This window comes from Heterodontus francisci, chromosome 26, assembly GCF_036365525.1.
Source record: "Heterodontus francisci isolate sHetFra1 chromosome 26, sHetFra1.hap1, whole genome shotgun sequence".
NCBI lineage: Eukaryota > Metazoa > Chordata > Chondrichthyes > Heterodontiformes > Heterodontidae > Heterodontus > Heterodontus francisci.
The window spans coordinates 48,923,588-48,949,644 of record NC_090396.1 but is presented as its reverse complement, the minus strand read 5'-3'; the positions used below and the strand labels follow the sequence as shown (position 1 = coordinate 48,949,644).

General features: G+C 41.0%; 1 protein-coding gene across 1 annotated transcript in view; it reads left to right on the top strand.

Annotated features, from left to right (window-relative positions):
- Window positions 1–26,057, top strand: part of LOC137384323 (protein sidekick-2-like) — a 506,965-nt gene that overhangs the window by 184,772 nt on the left and 296,136 nt on the right. The window contains exon 5 of the mRNA XM_068058191.1: window positions 10,175–10,286. Coding sequence (XP_067914292.1) covers window positions 10,175–10,286 — 112 coding nt within the window. The remainder of the gene's footprint in view (window positions 1–10,174; window positions 10,287–26,057) is intronic.

Sequence of the window (26,057 nt, the reverse complement as noted above, 5' to 3'; positions counted from 1 at the left end):
CAGCATGGTTCCAAACACGCCCCTGCTTGAAGCAGAATATGAAATAACTAGCAACGGTAATAGAGACCTATAAGGGGGAAAAATAAACACTTCTCATTTTCTAAAGTTATGTCATGTTTAATGAAAATAGAGATATTATATTCTAAGCAGCCTTTTAACAATATCTTCACTTATTATTTCCTAGCACTGTAAAGTGATACATACAGTTGGGTTGAAAAAATAGTTTATCAAAATTGCACCAGAATTCATAGATTCTGCCAAAACATTAAGATGCTATTGTTGCTTTTTCAAACGATAGTACAAATCTCTGCTGTAATCCCCACTTTAACGGAATGCAAAACAATTATTTTATACTTCTCTAAGTAGAAGAATGCAGGTTATAATTACAAATAAACTGAAAGATGACGAGAGGTTATCGAAGGGTAAAATGGCATTGACCGAATGTCAAAGCATTTGTGCAAGTTACAGGCATTTGGGCACCAACAGATTTATTTCAGTTAGAAATGTGTAGGTATCTGCATTAGAGTTTGGGTAATAGGCAATGACATTCCAGTCATAAGGGCTGAGTTGTGGCTTAAAGCTGTGCGAACACACATTTGTCTCTATTTAATTCTGAAGTACATCTCAAAGTGAACCTAACTTGGCAACTCCTTTTAATTGCTTAGACGCAGTAATGTAAATTTTGCCTTTGTTTATCTATAAAATGTCACATGGAGGTGACTAGCATGTCATTTTTATATTGGCCTTAGCTGCCAGTGCAGCAAGATCTGCTCCATTTAAATTGATAGATTGATGCAGAGTGGATTCAACAGCATCAGAGGCAACAAACAGGCTGCATAATTGTTTAAAGGTACAAATCGCAAGCTTTAGTTCTGATTACAAATCTTTCATATTGACCGGGAAGTGAATGTTCAGCTTAACCAAAACCTTGTCAAATGCTAAATGATACCACCAAAGCATTGCTTCTCATGTCCAATTTATTTGCAGGAACCTGGGACGAACGACCTCTTGTATTGGGTCTCGGCTCTGCCAGAGACACTATTACCACTTCATTTGCATTATTGCACTTGTGCTGAAGTTGTCCTTATTGTCATGTGGTGAGGTCAATGGGGTAAATGAAGCTGCTGTAATGCTGTTGTTTATTCATGTTAGTGATATTGAATCTTAATGCACAGATGTCACTTAGCCAGTAGAAACTACAAAGCAAACTTGCCAGATTTGCTAAGGTTAGCTATTGGAAAGATGCAGAGTAAAATGAATCTTACTGTCTTCTAGCCATAGCAAATCCTTTTACATTGGTGTTGCCACTAGATGCACCAGACTCGCTGGTTAGGAGCTGGATGGCACTAACTTGGCACTTAACTCAATATAAAAGCTGCTAAAATAACAGGTTGCTTACAATTTGTTAATCGCAAGCCAAAGAAGCACAGAAAATCTTTACATTGTTGTAATCCCAATAAAGAGAATTGAAGTTAGACTCTTTTTTTCCAGAGTGGAATTATTTAATGAGCGCTTTAGAAATAATTGAAAAAAATTACAGGTTTTGGAACTTTTCAGTGCGGATCAGTCACTTCCTGTAAAGATTCGGTTCTGTTCATGCTGACTGCTGGACAGATCCAAAAGCCCATTTCTGATAGCTCTCTATACTAATGACAGTATGTACTGACTCAGAGCAACATTTAATCTGTAACCATCTTCAGTAGTTCAGCACTGCTGCCTTTGATCGGACCTCTTCCCAGTGTCCTCCCCTAAACCCACCTGACTCTGTGGCACCTACCTGCAGGCAAGGTAAGTGGCCTGAAATTCATCTGCTTCAAATAGGTCAGCTGCCTCTGGAGGCACAACAGTGTCAGCAGCTCACCTAAATTATTGGAATGAGGCCCGAGGTCCAATTTCAGACTGGCCTTGGGCCTTCTGGTTGGAGTGTGCATATCATCAGTCGTGTATCCGGTAATAGGCCATCACCAATTTCCACACCCTTATTTTGTTACCTTCTTAAACTTTTTTTTCTGTTGATTAGAAACAGCATAGTATTGAGATATTTGGGATATCTTACACAACCATTATGCTCTTGTTAATCAGTACATATCAGAAGATGGGTGACATATTTGGTTTGAAAGAATATATATTGGATCATCATATCTTCCAACAGTCAATCCAAGAGCAAAACATTTCACAACAGTAGATATGAATATTTTAACATATTTTATGTATATCTTTCAGAAAGTAGCACATTACAGTATTTACCAGCAGTTCTTGATGTGGGAATCACACTGAAAATTGAAACAAGTATTGAGCAAGAGGTGGGTCAATAGCTGTGACACTGGGCTCTAGACCAGGGCTCAGCAACTCACAGCTCTGGAACCAAATGCGGCTCTTCAACATCTCATTAGCGGCTCCCAACCTTTTCCAGTTGGATTGTATTATCATGAAATAAGTTTAAAAGAATTAAATCAAGAAAATGTCAAATCAAAGAACTAGAGGGCAACACAATTTTCCTGATTGAGTTTTTCATTTGCTTAATCAAAAATTTAGTTTCTGCGCTGTCTGGCTTCAAAAGTGGTGTGGCACTTGAATAGCCTTGATTGATACCACAACATGCACAAAAAAGAACATACATGTTTTAATGTACGTATTCTTCTGATTTTTGAGAAACTTTGTCAAAAGAAATGCTTATTTGGTTACAAAAAGATTTGCAAGGGAAAAAGGGGATTATAAGCAAGCATCATATTTTATTTAAAAAAAAATTCAATCCCTAAAAGCAAAAGGGTTGAATGACATTGAAACAGAGAGTCATCGAAGATGAAAATAGTGACTTTAATTTGTTTTGATACCAAGCCAAACAGGACTCGCATATATCTGATATGGGATGAAAGGACTCAGCTTAACAAAAAAAAATGATTTCTGCCCAGCAATTGTTAGCAAAGCTCCAAACCTTTGCCTAAAAATATCCACCTAGAAGTGTGTGAAAGAAAATGTGCCGTTATGATCCTCCAGGAAAAGTTGATAAAGCTGAAGACAAATTTAAGATTTGGATAGCATCAAAATTCAACTTTGAAAACAAAAATAACCATTTTTACCTCTTCCTGGGGTGCAGAAACTGGATTTTTCTTGACCTATATACAATATTGAAATTACAATATTGAAAATGGGGATGGGAACTGGAGCCACGGATCAGTGGATGGGGTAGCTGTTGAACAGGCAGATACCGAGTGCAGAGAGTCTGTGAGGAAGGTTAGACAGTTGACAGGGCAAAGTTGCAGCCAGTATGATGGGTTGAAGTGTGTCTATTTTAACGCAAGAAGTGTCAGAAATAAGGGTGATGAACTTAGAGCATGAATCAGTACTTGGAGCTACGATGTTGTGGCCATTACGGAGACGTGGATATCACAGGGGCAGGAATGGATGTTGGATGTTCAGGGGTTTAGATGTTTCAAAAGGAATAGGGAGGGAGGTAAAAGAGGTGGGGGAGTGGCATTGTTAATCAGGGATAGTATCACAGCTGCAGAAAGGGAGGTCGTCGAGGAGGGTTTGTCTACTGAGTCATTATGGGTGGAAGTCAGAAACAGGAAAGGAGCAGTCACTTTGTTGGGAGTTTTCTATAGACCCCCCAATAGCAACAGAGACATGGAGGAACAGATTGGGAGGCAGATTTTGGAAAGGTGCAGAAGTAACAGGGTTGTTGTCATGGGTGACTTCAACTTCCCTAATATTGATTGGAACCTCCTTAGTGCAAATAGTTTGGATGGAGCAGTTTTTGTCAGGTATGTCCAGGAAGGTTTCCTGACTCAATATGTAGATAGGCCGACTAGAGGGGAGATTATGTTGGACTTGGTGCTTGGCAACGAACCAGGCCAGGTGGCAGATCTTTCAGTGGGAGAGCATTTCGGTGATAGTGATCACAACTCCCTGACCTTTACTATAGTCATGGAGAGAGACAGGAGCAGACGGGATGGGAAATTATTTAATTGGGGGAGGGGGAATTACAATGCTATTAGGCAGGAACTGGGGAGCATAAATTGGGAACAGTTGTTCTCAGGGAAATGCACGACAGAAATGTGGAGGTTGTTTAGGGAGCACTTGCTGCGACTGCTGGATAGGTTTGTCCCGATGAGGCAGGGAAGGGATGGTAGGGTGAAGGAACCTTGGATGACAAGAGATGTGGAACAGCTAGACAAGAGGAAGAAGGAAGCTTACTTAAGGTTGAGGAAGCAAGGATCAGACAGGGCTCTAGAGGGTTACAAGGTAGCCAGGAAGGAACTGAAGAATAGACTTAGGAGAGCTAGAAGGGGACATGAAAAAGTCTTGGTGGGTAGGATTAAGGAAAATCCCAAGGCGTTCTACACTTATGTGAGGAACAAGAGGATGGCCAGAGTGAGGGTAGGGCCGATCAGGGATAGTGGAGGGAACTTGTGCCTGGAGTCAGAGGAGGTAGGGGAGGTCCTAAATGAATACTTTGCTTCAGTATTCACTAGTGAGAGGGACCTGGTCGTTTGTGAGGACAGCGTGAAACAGGCTGATATGCTCGAACAGGTTGAGGTTAAGAGGGAGGATGTGCTGGAAATTTTGAATGATATGAGGACAGATAAGTCCTCGGGGCCAGACGGGATATACCCAAGGATATTACGGGAGGCGAGGGAAGAGATTGCTGCGCCTTTGGCGATGATCTTTGCGTCTTCACTGTCCACTGGAGTAGTACCGGATGATTGGAGGGTGGCAAATGTTGTTCCCTTGTTCAAGAAAGGGAATAGGGATAACCCTGGGAATTATAGACCAGTCAGTCTTACGTCGGTAGTGGGCAAATTATTGGAGAAGATTCTGAGAGACAGGATTTATGATTATTTGGAAAAGCATGGTTTGATTAGAGACAGTCAGAATGGCTTTGTGAGGGGCAGGTCATGCCTCACAAGCCTTATTGAATTCTTTGAAGATGTGACAAAACACATTGATGAAGGAAGAGCAGTGGATGTGGTGTATATGGATTTTAGCAAGGCGTTTGATAAGGTTCCCCATGGTAGGCTCATTCAGAAAGTAAGGAGGCATGGGATACAGGGAAAGTTGGCTGTCTGGATACAAAATTGACTGGCCCATAGAAGTCAGAGGATGGTAGTAGATGAAAAGTATTCAGCATGGAGCTCGGTGACCAGCGGTGTTCCACAAGGATCTGTTCTGGGACCTCTGCTCTTTGTGATTTTTATAAATGACTTGGATGAGGAAGTGGAAGGCTGGGTTAGCAAGTTTGCCGATGACACGAAGGTTGCTGGAGTTGTGGATAGTTTGGAAGGCTGTTGTAGGTTGCAACGGGACATTGACAGGATGCAGAGCTGGGCTGAGAAGTGGCAGATGGAGTTCAACCTGGAAAAGTGTGAAGTGATTCATTTTGGAAGGTCGAATTTGAATGCGGAATACAGGCTTAAAGACAAGATTCTTGGTAGTGTGGAGGAACAGAGGGATCTTGGGGTCCATGTCCATAGATCGCTTAAAGTTGCCACCCAAGTTGATAGGGTTGTTAAGAAGGCGTATGGTGTGTTGGCTTTCATTAACAGGGGGATTGAGTTTAAGAGCCGCGAGGTTATGCTGCAGCTCTATAAGGCCCTGGTTCGACCACACTTGGAATATTGTGTTCAGTTCTGGTCGCCTCGTTATAGGAAGGATGTGGAAGCTTTAGAGAGGGTGCAGAGGAGATTTACCAGGATGCTGCCTGGACTGGAGGGCATGTCCTACGAAGAAAGATTGAGGGAGCTAGGGCTTTTCTCATTGGAGCGAAGAAGGATGAGAGGTGACTTGATAGAGGGGTACAAGATGATGAGAGGGATAGATAGAGTGGATAGTCAGAGACTTTTTCCCAGGGTGGAAAGGGCTATCCCCAGGGGGCATAATTTTAAGGTGATTGGAGGAAGGTTTCGGGGAGATGTCAGAGGTAGGTTCTTTACACAGAGAGTGGTGGGTGCGTGGAATGCGCTGCCAGCGGTGGTAGTAGGAGCAGATACATTAAGGGCATTTAAGCGACTCTTGGATAGGTACATGGATGATAGTAGAATGAAGGGTAGGTAGTTAGTTTGATCTTAGAGTAGCTTAAAGGTTCGGCACAACATCGTGGGCCGAAGGGCCTGTACTGTGCTGTACTGTTCTATGTTCTATGTTCTAACTATGGTCATTCTTATAAACGTCAGAGAGAAGTTAAAGCAAAATGGCTTTTTACAGCATCAAATAAGTGCAAAATGTTCCTTAGATTCTTGATAAACATCTTTTTCCTCTTAAGGTATGCTTATGCCTCTACTCCATTCTTTAATTTTTTTCATCTTGCCACTCCCAGATCGTTCATTTTTAAAAATGCTGTTCAGGTAAAAATGTTTGTCAACCCCCTGCTCCAGTCCAATATGCCTTGATTAAATTTTGAGTGTTCGTGGATGGGTTGAACGAGTTTCTTGGTTGGCTCCTTAAATAGATGGTTTTGTAAAACAGAACTCTCATTCTCAGGGGAGAAATGACTGGCCAGGAGTCTTGTACTTCTCCACAGAATATAGAAAATTGCATTGATGGAGGTCATGGCGCAGTAGTTCTGCCTCCCTGCTGAAGGAGAAAAGGATAATGGTTTAGAAATGTCTGTGATGTGATTTTTTTTAAAAATGAGTACCTGTACAATGACTGGGAATTGAGTTTTCAAGCATATATATATACACATACCTGCTTTATAAAATTTATTACCTCAAATACTTTGTAGTTAGGCAAATAAAAGCTCCAAACTTTTAGTTCAAGAAAAAGGTTTGCTCACATCACCTGTTAAGCATGTTTTATTTTCTTAACAGGCCTAGCAATGACACAGCTCAGCATTCATGTTTACATAAACTGGATACATGGGAGTGCTGGGACTGATCCTAATCAAGCAATTCTTAAAGGCAAATGGCAATTTTGGTTCCTGCTAAAAAATTCTTTGATTCTTTTACATTTTTATTATATCTTGCTAAATTTTTTGCTTTATGCATTATTTGTTTTTATGGGTAATCCACCATTTTTGGCATTTCTGAAATTTCCTGTTGAAGGTTTTCCTTCATTATTCTTGGCTTATGCTGCGTTAAGGATAGGTATTTATTTGGTGTTTTCAAACACACTGCTTGAATGAGATAAGGAAGAAGATTTTCTGCTGCTGTAACAAATCCTGAGGCATTTGGTCCCCACCTTTTGCTGTCCTGGGACCAACATTTATCGATCACTTCACACCTATTCCAACATGTCATTGGTCATTACCTCTGCCTTACAAGAGCAGCTGTCACACAGTTGGAACATCTGCTGCAGCATAATCAGCAGGCAGCATTTTGAATAGAGATGACTGTTCCTGTGGAAGGGATGGTACCACAACATGAAGCTTTCGTACCACCACATCCTTCCAGTCTGCAGTGTATACCTACTTCAAGCAAGTGGAGAAATGCAGTGTGATCCCTTTTAGTGGAAAGGCGGCTTCAATTGGATGCACAGCTTTTACTGGTTGGCAGAGTTCCCTCAAGTATTGTAGCTGGCACACACAAAGACATTAGAATCCTTTATCAACTTATAGCTTACAGGAGCAGAGAGGATTTGTATCAGCTGGTATCAGACCACAGAAATATAATTATGCAAGTCAGTAACTATTATCCAGGAAGCATCCATGTCTGTCTTCACTGTGCAATATTGTTTAACAGAGAGGAAATGCTGGCCCTTTGAAAGAACTGTCCATTTAGTCCCCTCTCCCTGTATCCTTTTATATTATTCTTTTGCTGTTTTATAGCTACCTTTAAGAAAAGTATGCTGTGCCATTTTGGCATCATGAAAGAATGAGCTAAATTTAGTTGTGCCCCTCGGACAGCCAGCAGTGGACCGAAAAGGTGAGGAGAACCCTTCCTTGACCTTTCGGAGCGTACCCCACCCCAGTGCGATTCTGTGGCACTCGGGCACTTCAGTGCCCGGTGCTGGTATCCTCGTTCCTTTAAGAACGGGGATCCCGCCTCTAAGAACTGCCGGCCAGTCAGAGGGCCGGCAGCTCAGTAGTGTCAACAGCATCACCAGGAGCGGTGGCCATTTCCGGTATTACAGGAGATCTAGGACCAGGCCCAGCGCTGGAGCCCCAGACCAGAGGTAAGTGAGCCAGGATGGGGTGGGGGGGAGGGTAGACGATGAAGGCAGGGGGAATTGTTATCTAAGAGGCACAGATTGCCCCTGGAACAAGTCTGCAGGGACGCTGCCTTGTTTTACTGCTGCTGGTTTAATTGTAGCAGTGGCAGGAAGAGGCCCTTAAGTGGCTACTGATTGGCCACAAGGGCCTCAATTGCTCGCTGGGCATGAAGGCCGCCTTCAGCCTTTCCTACCGCCAACTTAATCAGAGTGTGATGGGCAGGTGATTGCCTTCTGCCGCCACCTTCTGTCACAATTCTATGGGCCCACCCCAACCGCCTCCTAGCCTGTCTCCAGGGGGCCAATTAAATTCTACCCAATGTGTTCAAAAGGACAGTAATTGTATACAGTGCTTCAAATTGTACGTTCTAATGAGTGCTGCAGATCCCATTTTATGTATAGGAAGACAGGACAAAGTGGATAATTCTTTCAAAGAGCCAGTGTTGGTGCAGTGGACCGAATGACCACCTCCTGTGCTTTAAAATGCTGGGGTGTCCGAGCCATGGTGCTCTTCTAGCATTTGACGGTTTTCCAATAGGGTCAGGAGGAAAGGATTGGAAGGGCAGCATTGTTTTCAAGAGCCATTCACACAGTAGTTCTTTGTTATATTAGTGCTCACAATGAAGGTATCATGACTGCTTCCTGGATAATAGCCACTAACTTGATGTGCCCCAGATGGAAAATAAACAAAATTGAGTACTTATCTTCTTCCTCCTCGTGCCATTAAAGTTATTACTCATTTGAAAATGAGTACATATCATGAGTGTACCTGGATGACTATATTGATACTTGCATTGAAAGGTGGCCTTCAGTTCCAAATAGAGTCATCCTCCTTCAATGAACCACCTGCAGGAGGACCTCCTACCTTTCAGCGTCAAAAGTGATATGCTATTTACATGTCTCCATTGCTCTACTGGGAACAATTAGTCAACTTTCCTGTCACCACCAAACTTCCTCTTTAATGGTGAGCTTCAGCAATTAGCTGCTACCTCGCCGGATTATCCACTCCCCAGCGAAGCATGCTTACAAATCAAGCTGTTTGAGCAAACTTTTGTGCAAGTAGCCTATTCAAATTAGGAGCGACTTCAGTCAGAAGATTCAGTATGACACAGCCCTCCCTCTGAGTTGTTGTAGCAGTCAAGTCTGCAACATAGGCTAGCTCAACCCCAATTTTGCTATTGTTAGAAAATTAGGATTTTATACCCTTTCTTGCGGTTGTATGAAAGTTAATTTTAGAAGCTGAAAGAATTGTTTCACTTCTCCATTGCACCATACTCAGTTAATTTGTACTATTCTATTGAATGTATTTTTCAGTCTCTGTATCTTCCCTCCTCTGATACAGTCCTCTTTGATGTATTTTCTTCTGCAGCTGACTCCAAATGCAAATGCAAATCTGATCCAAGCATAGCATTCCAATTTACCAAATCATTTCCCATTCATTCTTGCCGGATAGAATTTTGGCCCTGGTATAACACTTAAATATATAATCCTGATCCAAGTTTAAGTTGTTCACAGTGTGTGCATGTTCACAGTTCTCACTGTCCTGAATATTGCCAGCGTCATTCCCAATTTTACCTCACAAAGTGGCAATTTTGACCTCACCCAACAATGTACAAAGAGGTTCTCTAACCAGTTCTTCATGCATTAGGATTCACCTGCATTAAAGCCGTCTATTGTCTCATTATGGAGTGCAAGTGTCAACAGAATTATAAAAATAGCTAATACCGGTTACATTCCAAATTGGTTCTGAGTTATTGGTCAGGGTCAGGTTGGTTTAATGAGGATAGGAGTAGACATACAAGTTTGCCTGTATAGATTGTTTTTGATTAGTAATATAAGTGAGACCATCTTATTATTTTTAAAGTGAAGACTTCCTTTTTAAAGCTTAAAATGGAATCACTGCAGAAAGTGTGAGCACTTAATCTCACCACAACTTTTATAAAAAACACATTCTCAAGTGTATACAGCCTTTAAAAATAGTTCCTTTATTTTATTATATTATTTTTGTCTTTTTATGTTCTTAAAGATACAGGTGCTCCAGCAGACCCTATAGCTCCAGTTATAATCATCTCACCAAAGAACACAAGTGTAGTCTTCGGGTTCCCTGAAGTTACAATGGAATGTGTGGCCAATGCCAGGTTAGTACCTCAAATTTTCACCTTCTTCTTTACTTTCAAGTGAAAATAATTGTTAAAAACGTGTTTCCACAAATTTCTTGAAGGACTGTAAGTGCAGATTTGTCATTAAAAGAAAGGTTTGGAGATTTGGATGTTTAGCAATTCCACCATTATTCCAATTACATCGTTTTTGAACAGTTACAAATAATCAGCCCCAGAGGGCATCTTTGAAAATTGCACATCTATTATACTGACAGAATACATTATTATCTTTTTAAATAGTTTTCAAAAATTTTATGAGCCACTTTTGGAACCTCTGTTGAGACGAGTATGTTTGAGGGAAAATGCAGATTCTGCTTGAATGATGCTTGGACGCAAGATTATAGCTGCCACGTTTAGCTGACTTCCAGAAAGGTTGTGTTCGAAAAATAATACTAAAGGATTACTAACCACCTTTCCCATTGTTCTTCTTTCACCTGTGATGCTACAATGTTGCCCATGAGCTCCAAGCGTCAAAGCAAAGCTGAAAAGTACTGTAAATCACTTTAGTGGTTGGGACCAGGAGCACAATGTTGCCTGTAAATCAGAATTACTCTCTCAGGTTTCCAGCTGTCATATAAAGTGAAACCATTAATTCTGGGAACAGTCTGAAAAATGGGAACCCAAATCCATATCTCTGTGAGTGCAACCAAATAGTGTAGAAAGTCAGTCAACTGGTTTAGTTCTAAAGATCAGTGGCTTTACAGGAGTTATGAAAAAGACACAAATCCCGCTAGGAAAATGACATGAGAGAAGACATGAATGTTGGGAGTGCCTGCTATGCTACACCAAATTTCTCTAAAGACCTGATTTCCAGTCCAGGAGTTTCCAGTGAGGATCCCCACTTACCAAAGGTTCTAGTCCAGCAAGCACAGACTTTGAGTCATTAATTTAAATTAATGTAGACATTGACCTCCGCAGTGGAACATTTGGCTATGTATAGCTGAGTTTTACAAGTCCCAGGTTCATTCCATGGTTTGACGTGAGTTAGTCAAACTCAGCCAGGACAGCAATATGGACAATTGGCCTTGCCACATGTAGACTAGAGAATTTTGCTTTTCACTTGACATTATTTGAGCTAAAATCCCGAAGCAACGACCAGCCCGACAAGTACAGAAGGGCTGAATTTCCACAATCAAAATAGTTGTGGTTTTTGTGCCGCACTGTTGGAGGAGCGTAGTCCGAAGCATGGTGAAGTGACTTCAACTCTCTTTTCTTTGGATCTTGACACAACGGGCTGAATTTTGTGCAGCCGGCGGGGGTCCCAATACTGGGCCCAAAAGGCGAGGGAACCCTGCTGTTATGTATTCGCCGGTTTACTGGATATTTTATATATCTGATTTATCGCAGAGCAATGCAGAGATGACAGTAGTTTTAAAACAACAACTAGTTTATTTACAGTACTTTAAAATATCTTAGCACTTACAAGATTGCAGTACAATGTCTCTCAGAACATTCTTGTATTTACTAGAACCTTCCAGCATCTAGTTTCAGTTTCAAAACCCTTAGGCTTAAGCAATAAAGTACAGTGAACTGATCAGTGAAAAGACTAATACAATCAAATACAGGCCAATTAACCCATTGAACCGTACACCTGGATTGCACCTTTGGAAGACCTCCCCAGCTGTATTTAACGGCGCTTGGGCAATTAACCGCCCAGCACTCTTGTCCCTATCCCTTTAAGAACAGGGATCCCACCTCCAAGAGCTGCCAAGCAATCAGACGGCTAGCGTTTCCAGCAGCACCACCCAGAGCAGTGGCCACTGCTGGAACTGCAGCAGCCACTTCAAAAGGAGCAGCTCTGGCACCTGGAGTGCAGGTAAGTGGGTGCGGGCTCGCTGGAGCCATAACGGCAGGCCCTGGCAGAGGGAATGGGGATGGGCGGGTAGGTTACTGAGGGCAGCAGGATTGATGGTACAGGGGCAGCCTTTGCCGCTGGGGGCCTTCCGTGGACGACAGTTTCCCCATGGATGAGGCCCCCCTCCACAAAGCTCACACGGAGGCTGCCTTGCATTACTGGGTGGCTTCCTCACATGGCGGGGGCACCCCCCCCCCCCCCACCAACGCTGTTAGTAAAATGCTGGTGGTGGCAGAAGGAGGCCCTCAAGTGGCTATTAATTGTCCACATAAGGGCTTCAATTGGCCTCTGGGTGGGAAGGCTGTCCCACTCCAAGCTAAATTCAAAGGCATCAGGAAGATGATGGGCACTCCACCCCTCTCCTTCCCATGCAATTTTATGTTCATAAAATTCAGCCCAACATGAGGAAATTGGGCCAAGTACAATTGCACAATTTCACACGTCCAGTCTTAGGACTTTCCCATTGTCTTCAGTGAGATGTCACAATCAATTGTGGCAAGATGAATGAATTGATGTAAAAGTCTTTTGAAGGGAAATCACATAGATTACATAGAATGCACACCACAAAAACAGGCCATTTGGCCCCCGTGGTTCCTGCCGGTATTTTTGCTCCACTCAAGCCTCCTCCCACCCTTTTCTAACAAAATCAGCATAACCTTCTATTCCTGTCTCCCTCCAGTGTTTATCCAACGCACCTTAATTGTATCTGTTATTCATCTCAACTACTCCCTGTGGTAGCAAGTTCTGTATTCTAACCACTCACTGGATAAAGACTTTTCTTCTAAATCCCATGTTGGATTTAATATTGACTGTCTTATATTTATAGCCTCTTGATTTGGTCTCTCCACAGGTGGAAATATCTCTCTTTTATCCTTTCAACCCTTTCATGATCTTAAAGATCAGATCACCCCTCAGCCTTCGCTTTTCTAGAGAAAAGAGGCCAACCTTTCTGGATAGGTATAACCTCCGAGTTCTGCTATCATCCTTGTAAATCATTTTTGCACCACCTCCAGCACCTCTGTATCTTTTTCATAATATGGAGACCAGAACTGTGCACAAATTGAAAATCACCTTAAACTCCTCCCCTTTCCCCCCAGCAAAAATTGTTAATTGCACCCAGAATGCAAGTCACAAATAAGAAAAATAAGTAAAAAATACAGTCCACTGAAATCCCTGTCCCTTGTATCTACCATTTCCAGTACTTTCTGTTTTTATTTCAGATTTCCGGCATCCGCAGTATTTTGCTTTTATTTTAGGTAAATATCACCCAAAGTTTTGCAAAAATTTGGCAGACAAGTTTTGTTCATCTTTTCACTAAAACCAGTAGGAAAAAGGTGACAAATACTTCAAATTTGACTGAAAATACTGATCATCCACATCTCTCCAGCTAAGTTATTTTCAGACATATTATTAACTGAAATTAAGAGGTACTTGAAACTATTTCAGGCAAGGAGCAGCAATTAAATTGCTTTCAATTGGTTTAACAGAAACACACTTCATCAGCACAGTCAGTCTTCTGTCATACCACTCAGAACCCAAAATATAAATAAATTCATTGACGATTCCATGCTGCAGAGTGAATTGCTATCAACTATTTATTGTATTTAAAAATTATGTTTTATTTATGAAAGCAGCAAGGTCTGAATTTGTGTAAGCTGATTTGAGAGTTACAGCATCAATTTATAGGACTCTATTGCTATAGGCACTTTAGAATATTTTGGGGATCTGTCTTGCCTGCCCAATACTCAGCCTCTGTGCACAGTACTTTGCCCCTATTCCCCAGACGAGACTCACTCGTCATATGTGTTTGCAAGCAGACTCTGCATTTTTCTGCCTGCCTTCAGTGCTCTTCTTGTGAGTTTTTCTAACCTTTAGAGGGTAATTTTAACCCCACCTACCCAGCAGAAACTGACTGGTTGGGCAGTTTAAATCACCCAGGTTACTCACCTGCCAGAAACTTGTCAGGATCCTGCTGCTCGTAACTTCAATTTGCTCTACTAAGCAGGTGGCAAGGACGCCTGCGCAAAACCAGCAGGGACTTTCTTTACATATACACGTCAAGTTCCTATGATACCAACGGGAACCAGCTGCAATTTTAGCCGAAGCTGGAGTGGGGAGGCCGGAGCAGCTTTCTCGGCTGATAAAAAGCAGTCAGAACCTAACAGGAAACAGAGACTGAGAAAGGTGGATGTTTTTCATTCCTTTGGAAAGCTTAGGCCCTTCCCATCCTGGATTCCCATGCACAACCCCGCCCCCATCCCTCACCACCCCTGCCCCAGCCCACTCATATTCTCATTTTTAACCAATTTAATGGAGTTCTTTGAAGGAGTAACATGCACTGTGGATGAAGGAGAGTCCGTTGACATACTGTACTTGGATTTCCAGAAGGCATTTGACAAGGTGCCACATAAAAGTTTATTGCGCAAAGTAGGAGCTCATGATGTAGGGGGTAACATATTAGCAGGGATAGAAGATTGGCTGGCTGGCAGAAAACAGAGAGTATGCATAAATGAATCCTTTTCTGATTGGCAGGATGTGACGAGTGGAGTCCCGCAAGGGTCTGTGCAGGGGCCTCAACTTTTTGCAATTTATATTTCAATGATTTAGATGAGGGGAGCGATGGAATGGTAGCTAAATATGCAGATGACACAAAGATAGGTAGGAAAGTATATTGTGAAGAGGACATAAGGAGATTGCAGACCGATATCAATATTTTGAGTGAGTGGGTAAAAATCTGGCAGATTTCTCCATGCACACAAAATTAAAATCAGGGTTTTCAACAGTGATTGTTACCTTACAGTTTGTACTTTTCCTGAGCTAGTTCTCTCTTTGTAGTAACTTGTCCTCAAGTCTCTCTCAATACCCCCATTCTCCCTATTTATTTCTGCATTCCCCTTTGTTAATATGGGACTCGTTGAACAAAGAAAGGTTAATTATCGCCAGAATGCACTGAAAAAAAAGATATTCCACAAAGAATTCCTGCTTTAATATCTGCCTGTTTGACCAGATAGGTGAATATCACATATGAGTTTTACAAAAATTCATCACATGAGTTTTGTTAACCTTTTCACAGGAACTACATGTGAATAGCATATCAAATATATGGCAAGCACTTAAGAATTGACTTTGAATACTGACCAGATCAGTCTTGAATGCTCGATCATTTGTTTGAAAGTACACATATGCAAACACACCATCACCAATGTATTGTACTACAAATTACACCACTTATATGAAAATGAAAAAAAATTACAGATGTTCATAATATAGTATTTTGTAAGAACAATAGCACATATTGCCTACTGTATGAAACAGAAACAAAAATTGAGCTATTACCTGAGAATTGAAATGTCACGTGAGTCAAATATCCAGTAGCTCCTGAGGAAAGCTTCTACTATTGTCATCTCAACAGAAGGTGCCGCCTTAAGGTAGGGCAGTGTACTTCACCAGCAACCCACCAGCAACTGTATAAGTGACCAATCTTCATGTCTGAACATGGACAGAGACTGATGACAGCCAACTTCAGCACAGCTGGTATCTGTGATCTCTTAACTATTGAATAGTTTTACACAATTTCCTTTCACATTGTATCTTTGATCTGAATGGGGAAGAGGACAGAGAGAGAATCGCTGTGAGCTGCATGTATTAAAAAGTATTGCAAAATCAGCAAATAATTTAAGAAATTGAAAGTTTTGGCAGTCTCAACACGAGGGGTGTTATGATCCCCATGGAGATCACTAACAAACCAAAAGAATAGAATCCACTGACTGACCCCAATTTAGGAAACCAAAACTGAATGGACAAGATTTCACTTTTATAAATTTTACTTTAACACTGAAACCAAAACCAACAAAACTTAAACATGAACTAACAGTTAATTCACGATCGATAATATATAGCTTAAAGATTACATGTTAATTATGAGATGCAACAAATATTATTCTCACAATTCTTATGGATCGGCCTCTCAGAAAAGGTAGCACAAATAACAGCCACAAAGTCCTTCAGATCTTTGAAGTTTTCAAGTAGATCTCCAAATCCCATCTTCCAAGAAGCAAATACCAATTTCCATTCAATGGCGGTTCCTCTGCAATTCAAATTCCACCCAAAACTGCTTACCTTTCGGGAACGTCCATGGTTTCTCTCAACAGTCCTGCTGGAGTAGCTCCACTGGTGTCACCTTAAGTAACTCTTTATGTCACTGAAAACAGCGGTAGCAACTTGTATTTGCCAAGGGCTTGCTTCCAGAATCAAGTCTCTGTTTTTAAAACCAATAGATCCCAGCTTGTTTCTTTAAACAACAGTTGGCTGTTTTTGCTTCCACACAATTCAGATTATTATTATTCTGAACTGAAACCTGAGCTCCAATCACATGTCCCTGTTCTCACTTTTGATCATAGGACTGTTTGTTTTAAACTAATTAGAACCAGTTTTGTCTTCCCCAATTATGGAGCTTTCAGTTTCTTTTCCCAGTTAATGACTGTTTCAGAAAAAAATACAAGTTTTGAATCCCAAAGTCAGAGCACCTAACAGTTCATTTAGCAAGTCATCTCTTCAGATAGCCATCTGCAGACGCTCCTCCACCGGTCTTACACTGCGGACTCCATCACGGGACAAAACTGATCAAAGAACAAGTATAAGCTTTCCTCCATCTTTAAAATAAGCACAAATCCAGGACTTGTTTTCAATAACATCTACTTTTTTTCTGAGGTGATTTGGCTCAATTCTAAACTCAAGCTCTATAGTTACAAAGCAAGGCTAAATTGGTACAAAAGCATATGCCAAATCATGAATTTTCTAAACAGTTTTGCATATGGCTAATTTGCTGTGTCACAGTGGCCAACAATAGCATTTCTACTGTCAAACTGAAGTCCACTAATTCAACACAACCAGAGGTTGAAACTAGGACCTTGGTAGTCTATGTAGTTCAGGGTTAATGCCACACTAGGAGGACCATTTACATGCTGCTCAATACATACGAATTAGGAGCAAGAGTAGGCCATTCGACCCCTCAAGCCTGCTGCACCATTTGATAAGTTCGTGGCTGATTGGATTGTGGCCCCAACTCTACTTTCTACCTGCTATAACCTTTGACTCCTTTATCAATCAAGAATCTATCCAACTGCTCTCTGGGGAAGAGAATTCCACAGACTAACAACCCTCTGAGAGAAAAAATTTCTCCTCATCTCCATCTTAAATGGGAGAACCCTAATTTTTAAACTGTGTCCCTAGATCTAGTCTCTCCCATAGGGGAAACATCCTTTCAGCATCTGTCCTGTCAAGTCCACTTAAGATCTTATATGCTTCAATAAGATCATCTCTCATTCTTCTAAACTCCAATGGATACAGGCCCAACCTGCTTAATTTTTCCTCATAATTAAGCCCCTCATCCCACAAATCAGTCGAGTGAACCTTCTGAACTGCTTCTAATGCATTTATATCCTTTCTTAAGTACGTGACCACATAATAATAGAATTCTACAATAAGTTTGAAAGAGATATTGTTTATTCTGAAACTAGGGTCCTAAAGCTGACCAAAGGAAACTATAAAGGTATGAGGGGCAAGTTGGCTATGGTGGATTGGTAAAATACATTAAAAGATTTTATGGTAGACAGGCAATGGCTAGTATTTAAAGAAGTGTTACACGGTTTACAACAAATATACATTCCTGTAAGACACAAAAACCAATAGGAAATGTGAATCAACTGTGGCTATTAAAAGAGGTTAAGGATTGCATCAGATCAAAGGGAGTGGCTGATAAGGTCGCCAGAAAAAGTGGTATGCCCGAGGATTGGGAGCTATTTAGATTCCAACAAAGGAGTACCAAGAAACTGATAAAGGGAAAAGAGATTATGAATGCAAGCTAGCTAGAAACATAAAGGCGGACTGTAACAGCTTCTTTAGGTATGTGAAAAGGAAACAATTAGCAAGGACGAATGTGGGTACTTTGTAGGCGGAGAAAGGAGAGTTTGTGGTGGAGAATGAGGAAATGGCGGAAAGACTAAGCACTTACTTTGTGCCTGTCTTCACAGAGGAAGACACAGAAAATCTCCCAGAAATACTAGGGAATCAAGGGACTTGTAAAAATGAGGAACTTAAAGTAATTAGTATCAATAAAGAGGTAGTACTCGAAAAATTAATTGGATTGAAAGTTGATAAATCCCGTGGACCAGATGAGCTACATCCCAAAGTATTGAAGGAGGTGACTATAGAGATAGTAGATGCATTGGTGGTTATATTTCAAAATTCTATAGATTCTGGAAGAGTTCCTGCAGACTGGAAAGTAGCAAATGTAACCCCACTATTAAAGAAGGGAGCAAGAGAGAAAACAGAGAACTACAGACCTGTTAGTAGGAAAAATGTTAGAATTTATTATCAAGGATGAGAAAACTGGACACTTGGAAAATAATAATATGATTGGGCAGTGTCAACATGCATTTGTGAAAAGAAAATCATGTTTGACAAACCTGTTGGAGTTTTTTGAGGATGTTACTTGTAGCATTGATAAACGAGAACCAGTGGATGTGGTATATTTGGATTTTCAGAGGCTTTTGATAAGGTCCCACACAGGAGGTTCATAAACAAAATTAGAACACATGGGATTGGGGGTAATATACTGCTATGGATTGAGAATTGGTTAACAAACAGAACGCAGAGAGTAGGAATAAATGTGTCATTCTCAGGATGGCAGGCTGTTACTAGTGGGATACCGCAAGATTCAGTGCTTGGGCCACAGCTGTTTACAATCTGTATAAATATTTTGGATATGGGGACCAATTGTAACATTTCCAAATTTGCTGATGACACAAATCTAGGAGGGAATGTAAGTTGTGAGGAAGGTGCAAGGAGGCTTCAAGGGGATTTGGACAGGCTAAGTGAATGGGAAAGAACATGGCAGAATATAATGTGAATAAGTGTGAAGTGATCCACTTTGGTAGAAAAAACAGAAAGGCAGAGTATTTCTTAAATGGTGAGAGGTTGGGAAGTGTTGATGTCCAAAGAAACCTGGGTATCCTTGTTCAAGAGTCACTAAAAGCTAGTATGCAGGTATAGCAAGCAATTAAGAAGGCAAATGGTATGTTAGCCTTCATTGCAAGGGGATTTGAGTACAGGAGTAAAGATGTATTGATTTAATTGTATAAAGCCTTGGTGAGACGGCACCTGAAGTATTCTGTACAGGTTTGGTCTCCTTGCCTAAGAAGAATATATTTGCCATAGAAGGAGTGAGACAGAGGTTCACCAGACTAATCCCTGGGATGGCGGCATTGTCTTATGAGAAGAAATTGCAGAAACTGGGCCTGTATTCTCTAGAGTTTCGAGGAATGAGAGATGATGTCATTGAAACTTACAAAATTCTTACAGGGCCTGACAGGGTTGATGTGGATAGGATGTTTCCTCCAACTGGTGAGTCTAGAATAAGAGGCAGGCCATTTAAGACTGAGATAAGGAGGAATTTCTTTACTCAGAGGGTGGTGGATCTGTGGAATTCTCGACTCCAGAGGGCTGTGGAAGCTCAATCATTGAACATGTTCAAGACAGAAATTGACAGATTTCTGAACACTAACGACATCAAGGGATAGGGCCTTATTGGAGAAAAATGGCATAGAGGCAGAGGATCAGCCAAGATCTGTTTGAATGGTGGAGCAGGCTCGACGGGCTGAATGGCCTACTCCTGCTTCTATTTCCTATGATCCTGTGAAGGAGATCAAAACTGTACACAGTACTCCAAATGTGGTCTCACAACACCTTGTACAACTGTAGCAAAACTTCCCTACTTATATATTCCATTCCCCTTGCAATAAGCGACAACATTCCATTTGCCTTCCTAATCACTTGCTGTACCTGCATGCAAACTCTTTGTGAATCATGTACCAGGACCACCAGATCCCTCTGTACTGCAGAGTTCTGCAATCTCTCTCCATTTAAATAATATACTGCTTTTCTGTTGTTCCTGCCAAAGTGGACAAGTTCACATTTTCCCACATTATACGTCATCTGCCAATTTTTAGCCCATTCACTTAACCTATCTATATCCCTTTTCAGACTCTCTGTCTTCACAGCTTACTCTCCTACCTATCTTTGTGTCATCAGTAAATTTAGCGACCATACATTCGGTCCTTTCACCCAAGTCATTGATCTAGATTGTAAATAGGTGAGGCCCCAGCACAGATCACTGTGGCACTCCAGTAGTTACAGCTTGCCAACCCGAGAATGCTCCATTTATCCTTACCCTCTACTCTAATCTGAACAGACTCTATAGAAAACTTTTCAAACCTCCTTAAGATCGAATCAAGAAATGCTGGAAATACTCAGCAGGTCTGGCAGCATCTGTGGAGAGAGAAGCAGTGTTAACGTTTCAGGTCAGTGACCCTTCACCAGTTCTGAAGAAGAGTCACTGACCTGAAACGTTAACTCTGCTTCTCTCTCCACAGATGCTGCCAGACCTGCTGAATATTTCCAGCATTTCTTGTTTTTATTTCAGATTTCCAGCATCTGCAGTATTTTGCTTTTAATTTAATTAAGATAGAATCAAAACTGGTTGCCACTCAAAATCCTGCTTCCACCTACTGACATCCTCATTACACCTGACATGTTCAGGCAGGAATCCATCCTGCATAATGTCAATGACGCACAGATGTTAAAAGCTGCTTGGGCCTTGTTGCTGCTGTTCCCACATGGACCAGCTGCTTGCCAGCTCGAGTTCCCACCCAGGAGTTTAAAAATCGCAAGTTGCTGAATCTGATCAGCCAGTTATGGTGATCATTAGGCTCACTGACTAAAACAATCACTATAATTGAATCCCATATGCAAAACCAGTGATGCAATGCAGAAGCAATATATCTGACTGCTGATCAAGACTGGTATTGGTAATAGCAGCAACAGTAACCATGACTCCTGACTGAAGGATTAAGTGTTACAATGGAAGTCGCAGGGTTTTGTTCATCCTCGAGGGAAAAATGAATAAGTAAAAAATAATGTAAATTTCATTTTAATTATCAGTTCTGGGAATAGTTAAGTTATGGCAATATTAATCTTTATGTATATTAAGGAATCTGCATTGATAACTATGCTATTATGATTAAGAAAATTTCAATTAATAATCATGAGGTTTTTCTTACTTAAATTACTGCCCACTTATGACATAATCTTGTCGGGCAGAAATTCTGCTCTGCAATATTTGTAATACAATAGATAGCATTTTTGCATGAAATTCCTGTGTTCTATCATTGAATAGAGACACGAATCTACTCATTTAAATCATCCATTACCCATGCAATAAAATATTGCAGAGCAGAATGTCAACCTGTCGCAGTGGCAAGTACTTCAAGAAAAATTTAATAGCAATGATCGTAAAGATTGTGTGACCATACTTGCATGATCCCTTAGTTGAAGAAGTATTAATTTAAACAATCTGGAAGGAAGAACAAACATTGGGGGAGGGAAAAACTGAGATAATTGGAGTAGAGCAGGGTAGCAGCGTTGACTAAAAGCATTGTTAAAGATTTTCATATTATTTTTCACTTTTTGATTGACAGAATCTGTGCAGAGCCTATGATACCTTATGAAGAATAATTTGTCTTTATATGATATTTACCAATCAGCATTCCAGAAATGGCAGCCATTTATGACAAGTGGCTAATATTATTAGCTGAAGTACCTGAGAGACTGGGCACTGTGGAGTTGTATCCGTCTCTCAGCCTTCATAACTGCTGTGTTAGTGTCTGACTTGCACTGTGTACATAGCTTTGTAGGTATTTGAGTCAGTCCCCCAGGAACTAAGAATATTATAAACATGAATAAGCTAATGTTTGAAAAATGTCAAGAGGAGGTCCCTTGAAATTTGTAACATAATTTTATTGAAATTTGTGATTACATTTTGCAGTTTTCTGTGATGTGTAGATTAATAATTTGTTTTAGAAACCCCTGTAAGTATAGAGGTCTGTTTTACTGCAGATTATGTTGGTCTCATAATACCATTTCTAACTCACCAGAGTCACAGTTTCCCATGGAAAACAACAGGACAGAGGGGACTTTGTGATGCAACATCGTTTCATTTGTTGAGTCTGGGCTTCACTTCTGCTGAGATATAATGAAAGTGTATCACCTTCTTTCTCTTCCTCTTTCTCTTCCCTTCTCTATGGGTGTGTCTGTCTGGCAGGCTGTCTCTCTCTCATTGATTTCATTAAGAGTTCCATTGCCCAAATTATATTCTAAGAAGCTGTTCAGTACTGGGACATTTCTAGGTTTGATGCATGTCAATGCATTGTTACAACCAAGGTGGGAGGAATGCACTGTCTTTTCTTGTTCCACTTCTCCACAGGTCACAACATATATTTAAATGTTAACCCATGACCGATGCGGTCAATCATATACTCTACTCTTTATTCCGGAATAAAATACACCAATCGGGTTTCTTTAACAAACAACAAAATTATCGTCAAACAAGACTTATCCAGTAATGAAGCAAAGCAATAACACACAGATTGAAATATGAAAGTTCCCTTTTAAAATTCCCCATGCGCACACACTGAAAAAATACTGAAATGCTCTCTGCAGAGGTCTGTTACAAAAAAAGGCACAAGAAAAAGGAATACTTTGGCCAAATACTTGCTAGTTCTTGAAGGAAAAAGAGAAGATATGGAAGGAGGTCAGTTGTCCCTTTTGGTCTGGTATCGGAGTATTTGGAAATGGTTGAGAATTAATCTGGCAGGATTTTCCAGCTTCTCAGGAGAGATGCAGCACCAGGGATTTTAGCTCTCCCACACTGGATCTTTGCAGGGTTTTTTCAAAGAGGGAAAGAAAGAGGTGAGCTGGGTGGTTTCCTTTTCCTTGTCAGGCACAACACCAACTGTCTTCAAAACGGTTCACACCCCAACTGAACTGAAAACAATATCCAAACCTCAAACAGAAAGTCAACCTTTTGACCTCCATAAACCTTGACATGTAGCTTCTCTGTAAACATCTTCCCCAGTTTACCAAGGTTTCTGTTGTTTACTGAACTTAAAGCACATGATTTCCAGCACAGGTTGTTTTCAAACAACATCTCAGTGTCCTTTCAGTGAACTGTCAACAACAAAGCAAAGTCCAGCATTTATGAAATCCTTCCAATGAATCCATCTCCATAATTTAAATGAGTGTTCAAAAAAATTTCACAAAAAATATAGAAGTGTCTTTATAATGGCATGCTTTAAAGATGGTAGCCAGATAAAATTAAAACTGCTGGATTTTGGTGGATTGGTGGTCAGGGATGCCTGTTTTTCCCTGGATCCTAGTGCTTTCCACCGATCTAAATGTTCTTAGGATTGCACCAACAGCAGCACAATTTGGACATGTTCTCTTGATGCCATATGTCATTGCATATATGGCCCAATCTCATACACATCTGTGATTTATGATGTCAGAAGTTGATTAGATTGTCACACAGTTATGTTACACACACACAGTAGGCAATTTGTCATGGCCACCCTGCACATGTGCTGGTGGTGGACTAATTTGGAAGCAAATTGGTACAGTAAAGCTTTTAGATAGCAAAGGCTCTCCAAACTCCCGTATGCAGTACTGCTCACCAGCCTCCAGCTAAGAAGGACATAACAATATCATCACAGAAAGCCACTCAGTCATTGGAGGCAACCACACTATAAAAATGCCACAGTGTATTTGCTTTTGAAAGCACCAAAACTTCTGTGCCCTAATTCTTCCATCATAACATACAACTGTATTTTGAACAACCCCATTATTCTTAGCTCTGCTATCCTCCAAGCTTTTCCAAACATTTAGTGTTCATTGAGAAATGTTTTCTGATAATTATTCTAAATTAATTGTTGACTAAATTTCCATTTGTGTGCGCTTTGTACTTTTCTGGCTTGCTTTGAAGTTGTTAGATTACCTGTTATTTCTTATTAATATTTTATTGACCTTGATGATACTATCATCCTTAACTACCTTCTTTGTAAATTGTAAATCTTAAACTTCCTTCATCTTTCCTTGTAGCTTACAGATTTTGCACTTAATGCCGGTTTTTTGCTCTTTGCTGTTTACAACACATTTTTTTTAGTCATTTGGTAGTGCATAAAACTTGAGTATTGCTGAAAATAGAGACATGTTGTCTAAGCTTTTCGTCTTGCACTCATCAGAACAATCCACAAGAATACAAATGTAGGGGAAAGCAACAACTTTATACTGTATGAGAAGAGAGTGCTAATTGGTTGGCAGGTGAACTCTGATTGGTCATGCCCTGAGGAATGAACCAGCAAATGGCTGTCACTTATTTTGTTTAGCTGAAACAGGTGCAATGTTTGTACATGTCCTTTCTGTCGGAAAAGAACAGGGCCCTGTGTATTAATATATGTAGCTTCCAGTACAGGCAAATGCGCCACACTGCGAGCCCTACTGGCAATCTTAAATTGGCTGTCAGCATAATTTTTAGCACACTGAAGATTATTTAGCAAATGTTGTCCAATCGTGGAATCACATGTAATGTTGGACACTGTGTTTTGAGTTTTGCAAGCATGGGCTGATTGAGTACGGCCTGTACCTTGCCCGTTGCCAACGTCAGAAAGGACATGTTGTTTGATAGGATCCACCAGTCTTCGGGACGTACAGCCTATATACCTAGCATCACACTGGCATTGACATTCCTATATCACATTACTCATTTGTGTGATAGGCAGGACATCTTTTTGGCTTAATGACAGCATCCTTTTAGTGGCAAACACCATAGTATGAATAGTAGCAGTGTGACACAGCTCGCTTCCCCTTTGCTCAAATTTTTCTGGAATACATTACACTTCTAGGGTAATTTGAGGTAGGCTGGGCACTTTTCAGGGCTGAAAATATATTTTCATCCACATCTGCATGCAGTCATTTCCTTACACGTCTTAATGGGCTCCATCTTGCACTCAAATTTACCTTTGAAATGGAGCCGTCCCTTTCCTTGACGTACTAGTTGAGAAATCTGCGAAGAGGTTCTCTACCATGGATTAACGCAATCCTGCTGTCTACCGCAGACAGAAAGAACATGTGCAAACATTGTGCCTGTTTCAGCTAAACAAAATAAGTGACAGCCATTTGCTGGTTCATTCCTCAGGGCAATGCCTTGACCAATTAAAGTCAAACTGCCTGATTTAAATTTCAAATAAAGCTTAGCAGTTAACTGTCAGTCACCGTGAGCTGGTGCATTCTCCATGGCAGCGCTTCTACCAATCAGAGTTCACTTTCCAACCAATCAGCACTCTCTTCTCATACAGTATAAAATTGCTGTTTTCCCTTACATTGGTATTCTTGCAGATTGTCCTGATTGCAAGACGAAAAGCTTCGACAACATGTCTCTATTCTCAGCAATACTCACATTTTTTTATTCATTTGTGGAACATGGGCGCGCAGGCTAGGCCAGCAATTATTGCCTATCCCTAATTTCCGTTGAGAAGGTGGTGGTGAGCTGCCTTCTTGAACCGCTGCAGTCCTTAGGGTATAGGTACACCAACAGTGCGTTAGGAAGGGAGCTCCAGGATTTTGACACAGCGACAGTGAATGAACAGAAATATAGTTCCAAGTCAGGTTGGTGTGTGGCTTGGAGGGGAACGTGCAGGTGGTGATGTTCCCATGCATCTGTTGCCCTTGTCCTTCTAGGTGGTAGGGGCCACAGGTTTGGAAGGTGCTGTCAAAGGAGCTTTGGTGAGTTGCTGCAGTGCATCTTGTATATTGTACATACTGCTGCCACTGCAGATCATTGGTGGAGGGAATGAAGGTTGTGGGTGGGTTGCCAATAAAACAGGCTGCTTTAGCATGAATGGTGTTGGGATTCTTGAGTGTTTTTGGAGCTGCATCCATCCATCCAGGCAAGTGGAGAGTATTCCATCACACACCTGACTTGTGTCTTGTAGATTGTGTACAGT